The following is a 12663-nucleotide window of genomic DNA, read 5'->3' as shown; positions in this document are numbered from 1 at the left end:
CCAGGATTAATAAATATACACTGTATATATATTTATAATTCAAAACAGTTGGAAGTTTGAGGAAATTGTAATTCCAGGATTAATAAATATACACTGTATATATATTTATAATTCAAAACAACACTTTTGAGCACTTTCATATTAGACTAATTTGCTATCACAAAAAGAATCATTTGAAAATAAATTCAAATGATATCACACAAATTGCACATATGGTTTTTATTGACTGATTAAAAAATGTTTTGATCAAGAACATAGAGATTTCTTGAGCACCTTTTGAAGAGTAGTTAATAAGAAATATTTCTTGAGCACCAAATCCGCATAGAGCTCAGCTGTAAAATATTTTTAGGTAGATTTTGGATGACAGGAAGGAATAAAAAACTATGGAACTTAAGATATAGGAACTCTGAATACAATAAACTATTTTTCATATTGTGATATTACATTAGCATCATCGCTTTTCATTTTTTTTTTTTGCATTTGTGAACGTGGACAGTGATTAAGTTTTTATTTTTCAAAATTGAGATTTCCATTGATGTATGGTTTAGTAGGATCTGACAATATTTGGCCGAGATACAACTATTTGAAAATCTGGAATCTGAGGGTGCAAAAAAATCTATATACTGAGAAAATCGACTTTGAACTTATTGATGTATGGTTTAGTAGGATCTGACAATATTTAGGTTTTGATATATTTCCGAAAGAAAATTTAGGTTTCATGGAATCTTTACTAAATATCCTAATGATTTTTTGGCATAAAAGAAAAATCAATAATTTTGACCCATACAATGTTTTTTTGGCTATTGCTAAAAATATACCCTAGCGACTTAAGACTGGTTTTGTTGTCCAGCGTCACATTTGTGTCCCTAAACAGGCCTGTGTTATTAGCAACAATTTAACTATGCAGCAACAACACAATTAATAAAGACGTCTCAGTGGTTTTGCTGATACAAACTGACAGTAGAAGGAAAAAGACAGGTAGAGTGCGAGAGAACAAAACATGTTAAGAGCTGGAGCGAGTGCATGGAGCTGGTGGAGACAGGCTGGATGACAGATTGAGGCCACTGACTGTTCTCAGAGAGCAGCTGTGAGAAGTGGGAGTTCTCAGATGAACCAATTATGACTTACTGCAGCACCTCTACTCAGCCCACACAACCATAGTCTGGCCTGTCTGGATCTTAGATGCTGTGCTTGTATATTTGAGCTGCAGTGAATTGATATGAACTGTTATGTAGGCCTAAATGATTGACCTGAAAAGCCTTGACAAACTTCATCCATTATTATAAGCCATATATAAATGGTCTTCATTGATAATTGCAAGTTACTTTAATGCTTTCAACTCTTTTGACTTGAAGGCCCATCATTTTCCAACACAATATTTAAAATACAAACTGAAATATTTAATGTTAAATAGGCGGGTTTTAAGTCATCCTGCTGCCCCCTTGCTAAGGCCTCCTGGTTTTGAGAACCACTGCTATAATGCATTTATGGCAAGAAATCATACGGATTTATGCTGATATTATCCAAAACCCCTTTTTGCCTTGGGCGCTTCTAAACTTTTGGAGGGCACTGTACTCATTTTTGTAGAACTGGTTTGGACATTGTCAGAAATAATACTTGATACCAGTGATTCTCTGTTGGTATTGAGTTATACTGAGAGTACTATTGAGAAAATATTCCCCAGACGATTACAGGACTGCCACCAGCTCCTTGAATTATTGAAAAGACAAGATGGATCCATGGATTTGTGTTGTTTATTTCTGACCTTACCAATCTTGTACTGTCCAATTTTCTAGACAAACAAGAGATTGCTGTACAGTATGTGAAAATCCCAGAAGATTAGCCGGCTCTCGAGATACTCAGACCACTCTGTTTTTATCATCCCATGGTTCAAGTCACGTAGAAAACATTCCTTCATAGAGTTGCACAGTTTCAAAAAAATCCAATCGTATAAAAATTGTGATTGTACTTCAAAATGTGTAAAGAAAAAAAGTTCCAGGTTTACTGTGCTTGTTTGTATGGACACAATTCGTACACTTTGTATACCACACTTTACTGTAAAACACACAGCTTATATATATTTATTAAATTAAATCATAGTATTTGGATTTGATCGTTTTAATTTGATTAACTGTGCAGCCATATTTTCTTCCTCATTCTAAAGTTTGGTTTGCATTATTCAACCAATTGAACTTGAGGTAATTATGCACTGATTTGCTGCTGCATGAATGGCTGATTAGATATTTGCATTAAGAATGAGAATATATGGTAATGCAAACAGTAAGTGACCACTGTTGTGTATGTTATGCTGTAGTCTAGTGCTTGTAGAGCTTTTGAACTGTAGAGCTTTTGAACTTTTGAACACAAGTGATTAGTAGTTTAATCCTCAACAGTAGAAGCCAGCTGCCACTGTTTTTGTGCTATTTCTGTTTTCTGTGTAGTTGCTAGAAAAATCATTAGATTAAGACAATACCTGAATGTACTGGACAATTCAAAAACAAGTTAATGAACAATTAAATGTTCAAAAAAATTAAAGGAATGAAATAGAACTGAAGAGCAGCATGAACAAAGAAAAAACAATGGAAAGAGAGCTTGTCATACTTGTTCTTGGTTGTACTTTTGAACCCGAACCCTTATCCTGATCAGACACTTTAACTGTGTATGTGTGTATTTCTCTCCCTCAGGGACACAATGTGGCGTGTGTTCACAGGCGCTCTCTCCGTCGAGGAAAAGGAAAAGGGCAGTCAGGTGCTTCAGGACCTGAGGGAGATCGAGTCATGGGTGTATCGGCTGCTGCGCTCCCCTGTGCCTGTTGCTGGTCAGCGACGTGTTGACGTGGAAGTGCTCCCCCATGAACTGCAGCCTGCCCTGACCTTTGCCCTTCCAGACCCTTCCCGCTTCAGCATTGTAGACTTCCCTCTTCACCTGCCCCTGGAGCTGCTGGGAGTTGATGCTTGTCTGCAGGTCCTGGCGTGCATTCTGCTGGAACACAAGGTATGGATGGCCAGAGGAACACAACCAGAACTCTATCAGATGGCAGAGATCCATGGATTACTATATTTGTGTACTGTTTTGATGGTATTCCAGCATGTCAAAGAACATGGTACCACCACAGTAAATGTACAGAAATACCATATGCATCTGTGGTGTGGCTATGCTTACATTTACCTCACTGTATAAGAATGCACCATATACCAGTACCATATGAGACCCTGGACCACAAAACCTTTTTTGAAATTGTGATTTTTACAATAAATCAGCTTTCCATTGATGTATGGTTTGCTAGGATAGGACAATATTTAGCCGAGATACAATTATTTGAAAATCTGGAATCTGAGGGTGCAAAAAAATCAAAATGTTGATAAAATCGCCTTTAAAGTTGTCTACATGAAGTCCTTAGCAATGAATATCACTAATCAAAAATTAAGTTTTAAGATATTTACAGTAGGAAATTTACTAAATATCTTTATGTAACATGATCTTTACTTAATATCTAAATGATTTTTGGCATTGATTTTTGGTATATAATTTTGACCCATATAATGTATTGTTGGCTATTGTTACAAATATATCCATGCTACTTATGACTGGCCTTGTGATTGCATATCAGTTATTGGCTGATTTAATTAAAGGGATAGTTCACCCAAAAATGAAAATTCTGTCTGCTGGTTCCTGCGTCAGCAGCATCACACCCATTCGTCATGCTACTCTTGTGAATGCGCGTCGAAGACTGACATGGAAGAGAAGAAATTGTTGAATTGCTGAAGTCTTTATTTTTGTTTTCTTTGTGCACAAAAAGTATTCTCTTAGCTTCATAAAATTCAAGTTGAAAGAAAGATGTCACATGGACTGTTTTAACAATGTCTTTACTACCTTTCTGGGCTTTGAACGTGGTAGTTGCGTTCAGTTTTCATTAAAACTATCCCTTTAATCAGTAATGCTTAAAGGGGTCATATGATGCTGCTAAAAATAACATTATTTGGTGTAATGAAATGTGTTTATGTGGTTTAAGTTTAAAAAAACACATTATTTTCAACATACTGTACATTATTGTTTCTCCTCTATGCCCCGGCCTTTTGGAACGTGTCGATTTTTTACAAAGCTCATCGTTCTGAAAAGCTAGGTGTGCTGTGATTGGCCACGCTATCCAGTGCGTTGTGATTGGCCAAATGCCTCAAGCGTGTGACGGAAATGTTTCGGCTCTTAACATATTGTTATGCCTTGTCCGGCCAGTGCGACGAGACAACACACCCATAAAACCCATTATAAACGTGATATAAACATGATTTCTAGTCATGTTCTCATTTGGAAGGCAAAAACAAAGTAGTTCCGCTTTCTCAACGAAACAGCGTCACACACCGTGGCCTTGAGTGAGCAGAGGCCGGAGGCCTAGAGTGAGCCGCGGCCGGCTTGAGTGAGCAGAGGCACTCCGGCTTGAGAACGGTCCCGCTTTCACAGTGAAACACACAGCGTCTATATGTCACTTAAAAACCTTTTAATGTAATCTTTTGCAAATCTCAGTGAAAATGAATGTTTTGTATTGTACATTATAATGTTATGATGCCTAAATTAACTTTAAATTGATTTGAAATTATTTATATTAGTATTAATTTGTAATTTATTAAGGCCAAAATATTATATAGCATTAATAATATTAATATTTGATTTATTTGTAAAAAAACAATATGAATAGATTTTATAATTTGGTCATTTATCATTTTGTGTCCAGTGACATGAAAATGATCATCAGGCAAATCTGTTATACTGGTGTATATATAAATTCACTTGTGTTTCATATATATATATATATATATGATATATATATATATATATATATATATATATATATATATATATATATATATATATATATATATATATAGTAGCAGTAAATGTAATTAGGAATGCTCTTTAGACCTGGTTTTATGTCTCAGAAATATCCTGATTATCCTTAATTTGACAGTCATGCATAGTGAGGCTGGTTTTATGGTTTTATTTTTTATAATTTGCAATTGATTTTTATTTGGAGTGTTTTGCAGGTTTACTCTTGAGAGGAAGCAAGCATTTTAGGCTGTTTTTAAAATGTACTTTCATGGTTGAGGTTAATGGTTGTCTATAGATCTGTTGTTTCAAATGATGAAGCTACTCTTATGCTGGTCTCATTGATAATGACAGGTAGACTTACTCTCTCCCTCTGCTGTTTGTAGGTGGTACTGCAGTCTCGAGATTATAACGCTCTCTCAATGAGCGTTATGGCATTTGTTGCAATGATTTACCCCCTTGAGTACATGTTTCCTGTCATTCCACTGTTGCCCACCTGCATGGCCTCCGCAGAACAGGTAACACAACATCTTTTTTGAACAGTTGGTGTATAAACCATGAAGCTCTCTTTATTTGTCACACACATATCTTTGTTTTCTAGCTCCTGCTAGCACCCACACCATATGTCATTGGTGTGCCTGCCAGTTTCTTCCTGTACAAGTCTGATTTTAAGATGCCTGATGACGTTTGGTTAGTGGATCTGGACTGCAACAAGGTATATCTATCTGTAACTACCCAGACGGGTTTGTGGACTCTATTCCATGTTGTAAAGCCTTTAACAATTAATTATGTATATACTATATTGGTCTTATGTTTGCTTCTATATCTCTATCAATGTAGGTCATTGCTCCAAGCAACGCAGAATTGCTCCCTCCCCTTCCTGAACCTGAAGCCTCTGAGCTGAAGAAACACTTGAAGCAGGTAAGCGAACCAGATGCTCTCTTTTCTCTCAGGAGCCCTACCATAAGCTCTGAATAGGAATTAGATACTAACTGGATTCTAGAAGAAATGAAACTGTCTTCTAACAGCTGCTGTAAACATGACCAAGTCTAATTGCATTTAAACCAAAGAGAAGGCTGACAATGCAAAGATATTTTTTAAACCCTGTCATTTGAAGCCAAATGCAGACATAAAATTAGACATTTTCTGATGTTTCTAGGGTTTATGTTGACGGATTCATATTTTATATGATCACTTATGTATTGTAATCACTGTATATTCTCCCCTTTTTTTTGTTCCAGCTCTTGGAGGTAATAAGTTTTGAGTTTCCCTATCTATAGACTCAATAATGCTTCTAGTTCTCTTGCTTAACCCTTTACAGTCCCACATAGTCCCTTATCTAGAGTTTCTGACCTGATTCTGGCTTAATCAAACCCTATTAATATCAACAGTTTGAACATTTCACTGTGTTGTCATTAATCATTGTCATATACTGACCAACTCTGTCCTTCCTTATGCCTTTTTAATAGAGATGCATTTAATTTGGTCACAATCTGTTGTTTTTGTTTTTGCTGGTCTGCAGCAGAATTTCTCAGCCAAATTGATTTACCATTTTGTTTCATCTTGCATCCAACATAATTATCATGCTGGCATTGTAATAACTCAAGCCAAAATCGTCAATACACTGAATCATCAGTTGTGTCTCACAGACCGTGAGTCATGACTCTTCATTTGCCATTATGAATCATCATGTGTCAGGTTCTCATCTTCAGATCAAGGTCATCTTTTTTAGTGGTCTATAGGTGTACAGTATTGCCATATCATTCATGAACCCCACATAGTAGCTCCATGAGCCAATATAGAAATAATACTTTTCTTGTGACTGTCATTCAGTTCTGTTTCTCACTCAGTTTAGCTTTAGATTTTAAGGAAATGTTATGTAACATCCTTACCGTCAACATGAAATCAAAATTCACTCTTATCCTTCATTAATGCACATACATAGGAACAAAATGTCACAATATTTACCACAAAATCTCACTAGAAGGTCATTTCTTTTTGGGTAACATCACCAAAAAGAATAACTTGTTTCACTTTTTGTTTGTTGAAAATCCTGTTTCACTCTGAAAAGCATCACATTAATGAAGTATAGGTAAAATAGATTGAGAATGTCATTTTGTGTTGACTAGCACCTACCAAATAATGTTTGCAGTCAGGTTTTGAGATTTGTACACATTTTCCAGTGGCAAGTTTGTGTGAGATCTGCTTCTCTTTCCACCTGATAACCCACTGATTTTCTTGAGATTGGTGTGTTTTATGTCCTGTGTGCACTCATGTTGTCCAGTTCATGGTAGGGCTGCACGATGTGTCGTTTAAGCATCGATATCGCGATGTACGAATCCACGATAGTCACATCGCAGGATGTGCGATGTAGGCTGTCGTAGTTGATCCGTTATTCATTAACTGTACGGGCGAGCTGCTCCCCGGCCCTTGACGAATGTGATTCGGGGATTAATTGCAGAGTTTAACCATAATAGAGTGAAAGTTTATCATTTGCATGTGTTTTTAAGTCCTGTCAGTTTAACAGGGCGCATATAAGAACTAGCAGAGAACGAGAGAGCGAGAGAGCCCTGGCCCCGGCCGCGCGCGCTCACCTTCACCGTCTTCAAACAACACGAGCGTTGTCTTGCTCTCTCTCCCTCGCGCATATTAATCAAAATCAATTGACACGATGGTGTCGAACAAAAAAAAACTATCCAGTGATGATATGTTTTCTGTGTTGTCAAATCTTGTGCGATATCCTAAACTGCCGAGATAATTACACAACGCGTGCCGTACACGTCTGATTCGCGAACTAATGATTCCTTTGAACCTATTCAGTTTAATGAATGGTTTAAACAACTGACCTGTCCAACACTGAACTCACGAGACGTCTGAATTGGTGTATAAAAAAAAAATCTGTAACACTTTACAATAATGTTCTATTTATTAAACTATTTAACTACATTATTTAACATTTACTATTACTAAACTGCACTTCTACAACATTGTTAATTTCAACGTTATACTGCTGTTATAATTATAATTTCAACTATAGGCTTCATTGTTGAAATCAAAAGTTGTACAGTATTTGTTAGCATAGTTAATGCACTGTGAAGTAACATTACCAAACAATGAACAGCTGTTTTTATACACTAAGATAAACAAAGATTAATAAATATAGTAACAAAAGTATTGCTCATGGTAAGTTCATGTTAGTTAATATGTTAACAATTTAAACCATATCCTAAAGTTACAAACAAATAATTTACTCTAATTTAAATAATACTGTTTAAATCATTTAAAATGAGAATGTAAGTGTGCTCACACCATTTTTGTTTGTAAGAAAAAATTAGATTAGATTTCATATCGCAATATATATCGCAGAAAAATAAAATATCGCAATGTCATTTTTTCCCAATATCGTGCAGCCCTAGTTCATGGTGTGTTGTGTCCTCGCTCTGTTTGTCTCTCTGTGGTATCTCCCCATCCTTGAATTGTCTCCACTCATGTTTAGTCACATGATTTCCCAATCTTTCAGTGACAGGCAGTCATGTGACATTTCCTCCATGTTTTCTTGTGTCCTTCAGTGTCTGGTAAGATTGACTGTGATCACGCAAAAGCAGATCTTCGCCTCTGATTCCAAGGTTCACAAATATTTGCATTTTGACTGTGCACGGAAAAATAATCTCTCCCCCCTTCATTAACACCTGTAGCCCTACAATCTCCGTAAACTTAACAAATACTGAAGCCAAAGCCATACAGATACTTCTTTTTTCCACATCCTTTGAATAAACAAACTCACAAATACACACACTTGTGACTCTGTTTGCCTCCATAGCCTCTAACTCTTTGCACTCTCTGCACTCTTTCCTCCCTTCTCTTTGTGCAATGAAGGCCCCACAGAACCTCCGTGTATCTCATAACACTATGTTTGGCTTGAGCATGTTTCAATGCAAAATCTTACTTAAATTATGCTCATAACCCAAAAAAAAAAATCATCGTTAGCAGCTGGAGCAGATGATGCGATTGGTTTGGTGGCGTGCCGGCCAAATGGCGTGGCGAGAGCAGGGTCTGATGGAATGCCAGCTGAGAGGCATTGAGTGAGCAATGGCAGAATTCCCAGAGTGCTTTGTTAATGGCTCTATGTGACGACCGCACCCTTCCCTCTAACATTTTGACTATTAAATCTTTGATGCAACACCGTTGGTTCAGGCAATAGCTTTCTCTCTTATCCCCATGTAACATTTTCTGAATTTTAAAGGGAAAGTTCATCCAAAAATGAAAATTCTGTCATCAGCTACTCACCCTTATGTTGTTCCAAATCCATAAGACTCTAGCTCATCTTCGAAACACAAATGAAGACATTTGTAATGAAACCTAAGAGATTTCTTTCCCTCCACTGAAACTCCATTTGTGATTCCATTGATGTATGGTTTAGTAATATTTGGCCGACATACAACTGTTTGAAAATCTGGAATCTGAGGATGCAAAAAAAATTAAATATTGAGAAAATCTTCTTTAAAGTTGTCCAAATGAAGTCCTTAGCAATGCATATTACTAATCAAAAATTAAGTTCTGATATATTTATGGTAGGAAATTTACAAAATATCTTCATGGAACATGATCTTTACTCAATATCCTAATGATTTTCTGGCATAAAAGAAAAATCAATAATTTTGACCCATACAGTGTTGGCTATTGCTACAAATATACCTTGCGACTTAAGATTGGTTTTGTGATCCAGGCTCACATTTGACCAAAACATTGACAATAAAGACATTGTAAAAGTAATCCATATGAATCTTCAAAAGAGACATAATGGCTTTATATGATGAACAGATTTAGATTAGATTTATGTACATGATTAATCTAACAACACTGACATAGAGCTCATCAAATATGGTAAACCGAGGCTCAAATGTACTTGTTTAATGTGCGTGAACCAATTAGGGGTTGTTCACGTTTGAGCTTCGGCTTCCCATAAACCGAAATCAAGGCATGTAAATTCTGACAGAATTTCAATTTTTGGGTGAACTATCCCTTTAATCTAATCGTGCGCAATATTGTTTAAATAAAAATAGTGACTATGATTTTACCTTTGCCATTCATTAGATTTTTAGACAGAAGTTGGTAACCGTAGGCCTCCAATGTAAGACATGATTGCCTGAGGCGATAGTGCTCTTACATCAGTCTCCCCGTCAGGATTCATTGTTAAATTGATCTCTCCTGTATCCATCTTCCTCCTCCACCTCTCTCTCTCTCTCGCTCTGTGTTGTCGACTCCTCTATGCAGGCTCTGGCTAGCATGAGTCTGAACACACAGCCTATTCTAAACCTGGAGAAGTTTCAGGATGGACAAGAGTTGTCTTTATTGCCCCCTGGTCGTGACAAAGCCTCCCCTTCCTCCACTGAGTTCAACCCACTCATCTATGGCAATGATGTGGACTCAGTTGATGTTGCCACAAGGTATGATTTAGCATTGCATACTGTATGAAATGTGACATGAATTAGTGGCTGGTAGAATTGCTAGGTTAATAGAACGTGATTTTTGGTGTATTTTGAAGTACCAATTGGAGCTAAAAATAATGCTTCTTTCTAAACATATGGAAAACCTGGCCAGAAGCCATAATGTTTGCTTGTAGGCTTCCATGAGTTTCTAAACAATCAATGGGTCTCATTCACTAACGTGTATAATCATGCAAATCTGTGTGTGATATCTGTATACAATCGCTTTCATGAACAAAACATGATTCATCAATAACTTTCATATAAAAAAAAAATAATATAAATAAATACCGAAAATGTATTTATGAAAAAAGAAACTTCCTAAATTGTTTGGGCATGCTTTATGCTTAATTTCTGTCCTTGGGTGTGCTTGGGTGTCCCTCATTTGGAATACTTCAAATTCATTAACATTAGAATAAGTTTAAGAACAAATTGTGAATCAGGTGGTAATTTTCCATGAGAGGTTGTATAAATATGAATAGTCCACACAATAATTAGCGAACGAGACCTGCTGTTTTTGTTAGTGGTCCAGAAAACACAATATTTGAACCAAGCCTTAAAAAGATACTAATATTTGTACCATTCCGCCATATAAAGTACATAATAGAAATGTTTTATTTTTTTTAATTTTGCCCTTAGGGTGGCGATGGTGAGGTTCTTCAACTCTCCAAATGTGCTGCAAGGGTTCCAGATGCACACTCGCACTCTGCGTCTCTTCCCCCGTCCTGTGGTGGCATTCCAGGCCACTTCTTTCCTGGCCTCTAGGCCACGGCGGAATGGATTCACCGAAAAGCTCTCCCACACCCAGGCAGTGGAGTACTATGGAGAGTGGGCTCTCAACCCCACCAACCTGGCTTTCCAAAGGATTCATAACAGTGAGAGACATAGATACACCTCATCCTTTGTCCTTAAGTTTCTATTTCTTTGACACCCCCCCATGAATAATGTATGAATAGTTGCCCATAAAAATGATTGCCAACACTTTTAGAAGGGACATACAGGTCCTTCTCAAAAAATTAGCATATTGTGATAAAAGTTCATTATTTTCCATAATGTAATGATAAAATTAAACTTTCATATATTTTAGATTCATTGCACACCAACTGAAATATTTCAGGTCTTTTATTGTTTTAATACTGATGATTTTGTCATACAGCTCATGAAAACCCAAAATTCCTATCTCAAAAAATTAGCATATCATGAAAAGGTTCTCTAAACGAGCTACTATTAACCTAATCATCTGAATCAACTAATTAACTCTAAACACCTGCAAAAGATTCCTGAGGCTTTTAAACTCCCAGCCTGGTTCATTACTCAAAACCGCAATCATGGGTAAGACTGCCGACCTGACTGCTGTCCAGAAGGCCATCATTGACACCCTCAAGCGAGAGGGTAAGACACAGAAAGAAATTTCTGAACGAATAGGCTGTTCCCAGAGTGCTGTATCAAGGCACCTCAGTGGGGAAGTCTGTGGGAAGGAAAAAGTGTGGCAAAAAACGCTGCACAACGAGAAGAGGTGACCGGACCCTGAGGAAGATTGTGGAGAAGGACCGATTCCAGACCTTGGGGGACCTGCGGAAGCAGTGGACTGAGTCTGGAGTCAGAGCCACCGTGCACAGGCGTGTGCTTTTGAACCAGAAACAGCGGCAGAAGCGCCTGACCTGGGCTACAGAGAAGCAGCACTGGACTGTTGCTCAGTGGTCCAAAGTACTTTTTTCGGATGAAAGCAAATTTTGCTTTCAGGTGCAAGAGTCTGGAGGAAGACTGGGCAGAAGGAAATGCCAAAATGCCTGAAGTCCAGTGTCAAGTACCCACAGTCAGTGATGGTCTGGGGTGCCATGTCAGCTGCTGGGTGTTGGTCCACTGTGTTTTATCAAGGGCAGGGTCAATGCAGCTAGCTATCAGGAGATTTTGGAGCACTTCATGCTTCCATCTGCTGAAAAGCTTTATGGAGATGAAGATTTCGTTTTTCAGCACGACCTGGCACCTGCTCACAGTGCCAAAACCACTGGTAAATGGTGTTACTGACCATGGTATTACTGTGCTCAATTGGCCTGCCAACTCTCCTGACCTGAACCCCATAGAGAATCTGTGGGATATTGTGAAGAGAAAGTTGAGAGACGCAAGACCCCAACACTCTGGATGAGCTTAAGGCCACTATCGAAGCATCCTGGGCCTCCATAACACCTCAGCAGTGCCACAGGCTGATTGCCTCCATGCCACGCCGCATTGAAGCAGTCATTTCTGCAAAAGGATTCCCGACCAAGTATTGAGTGCATAACTGAACATAATTATTTGAAGGTTGACTTTTTTTTGTATTAAAAACACTTTTCTTTTATTGGTCGGATGAAATATG

At 37.6% G+C, this 12663-nt stretch overlaps 1 protein-coding gene across 50 annotated transcripts in view; it reads left to right on the top strand.

Moving 5' to 3' along the window:
• The window catches only part of madd (MAP-kinase activating death domain), a 60698-nt gene that overhangs the window by 17561 nt on the left and 30474 nt on the right, over positions 1-12663 (top strand). For 26 of the 50 annotated variants that reach the window (XM_042727811.1, XM_042727798.1, XM_042727813.1 and 23 more), the window contains exons 5-10: positions 2685-2994; positions 5208-5339; positions 5423-5536; positions 5662-5742; positions 10096-10268; positions 10947-11182. In XM_042727811.1, the coding sequence (XP_042583745.1) occupies positions 2685-2994; positions 5208-5339; positions 5423-5536; positions 5662-5742; positions 10096-10268; positions 10947-11182 (1046 nt within the window). Of the gene's footprint in view, positions 1-2684; positions 2995-5207; positions 5340-5422; positions 5537-5661; positions 5743-6062; positions 6072-8390; positions 8448-10095; positions 10269-10946; positions 11183-12663 lie in introns of all 50 variants that reach the window. The other 24 variants (XM_042727790.1, XM_042727797.1, XM_042727787.1 and 21 more) reach the window with 3 other exon arrangements.

Source organism: Cyprinus carpio, chromosome B7 (assembly GCF_018340385.1).
Source record: "Cyprinus carpio isolate SPL01 chromosome B7, ASM1834038v1, whole genome shotgun sequence".
Lineage (NCBI taxonomy): Eukaryota > Metazoa > Chordata > Actinopteri > Cypriniformes > Cyprinidae > Cyprinus > Cyprinus carpio.
The sequence above is the reverse complement of the archived record's forward strand: the minus strand, read 5'-3'. Positions and strand labels throughout refer to the sequence as shown.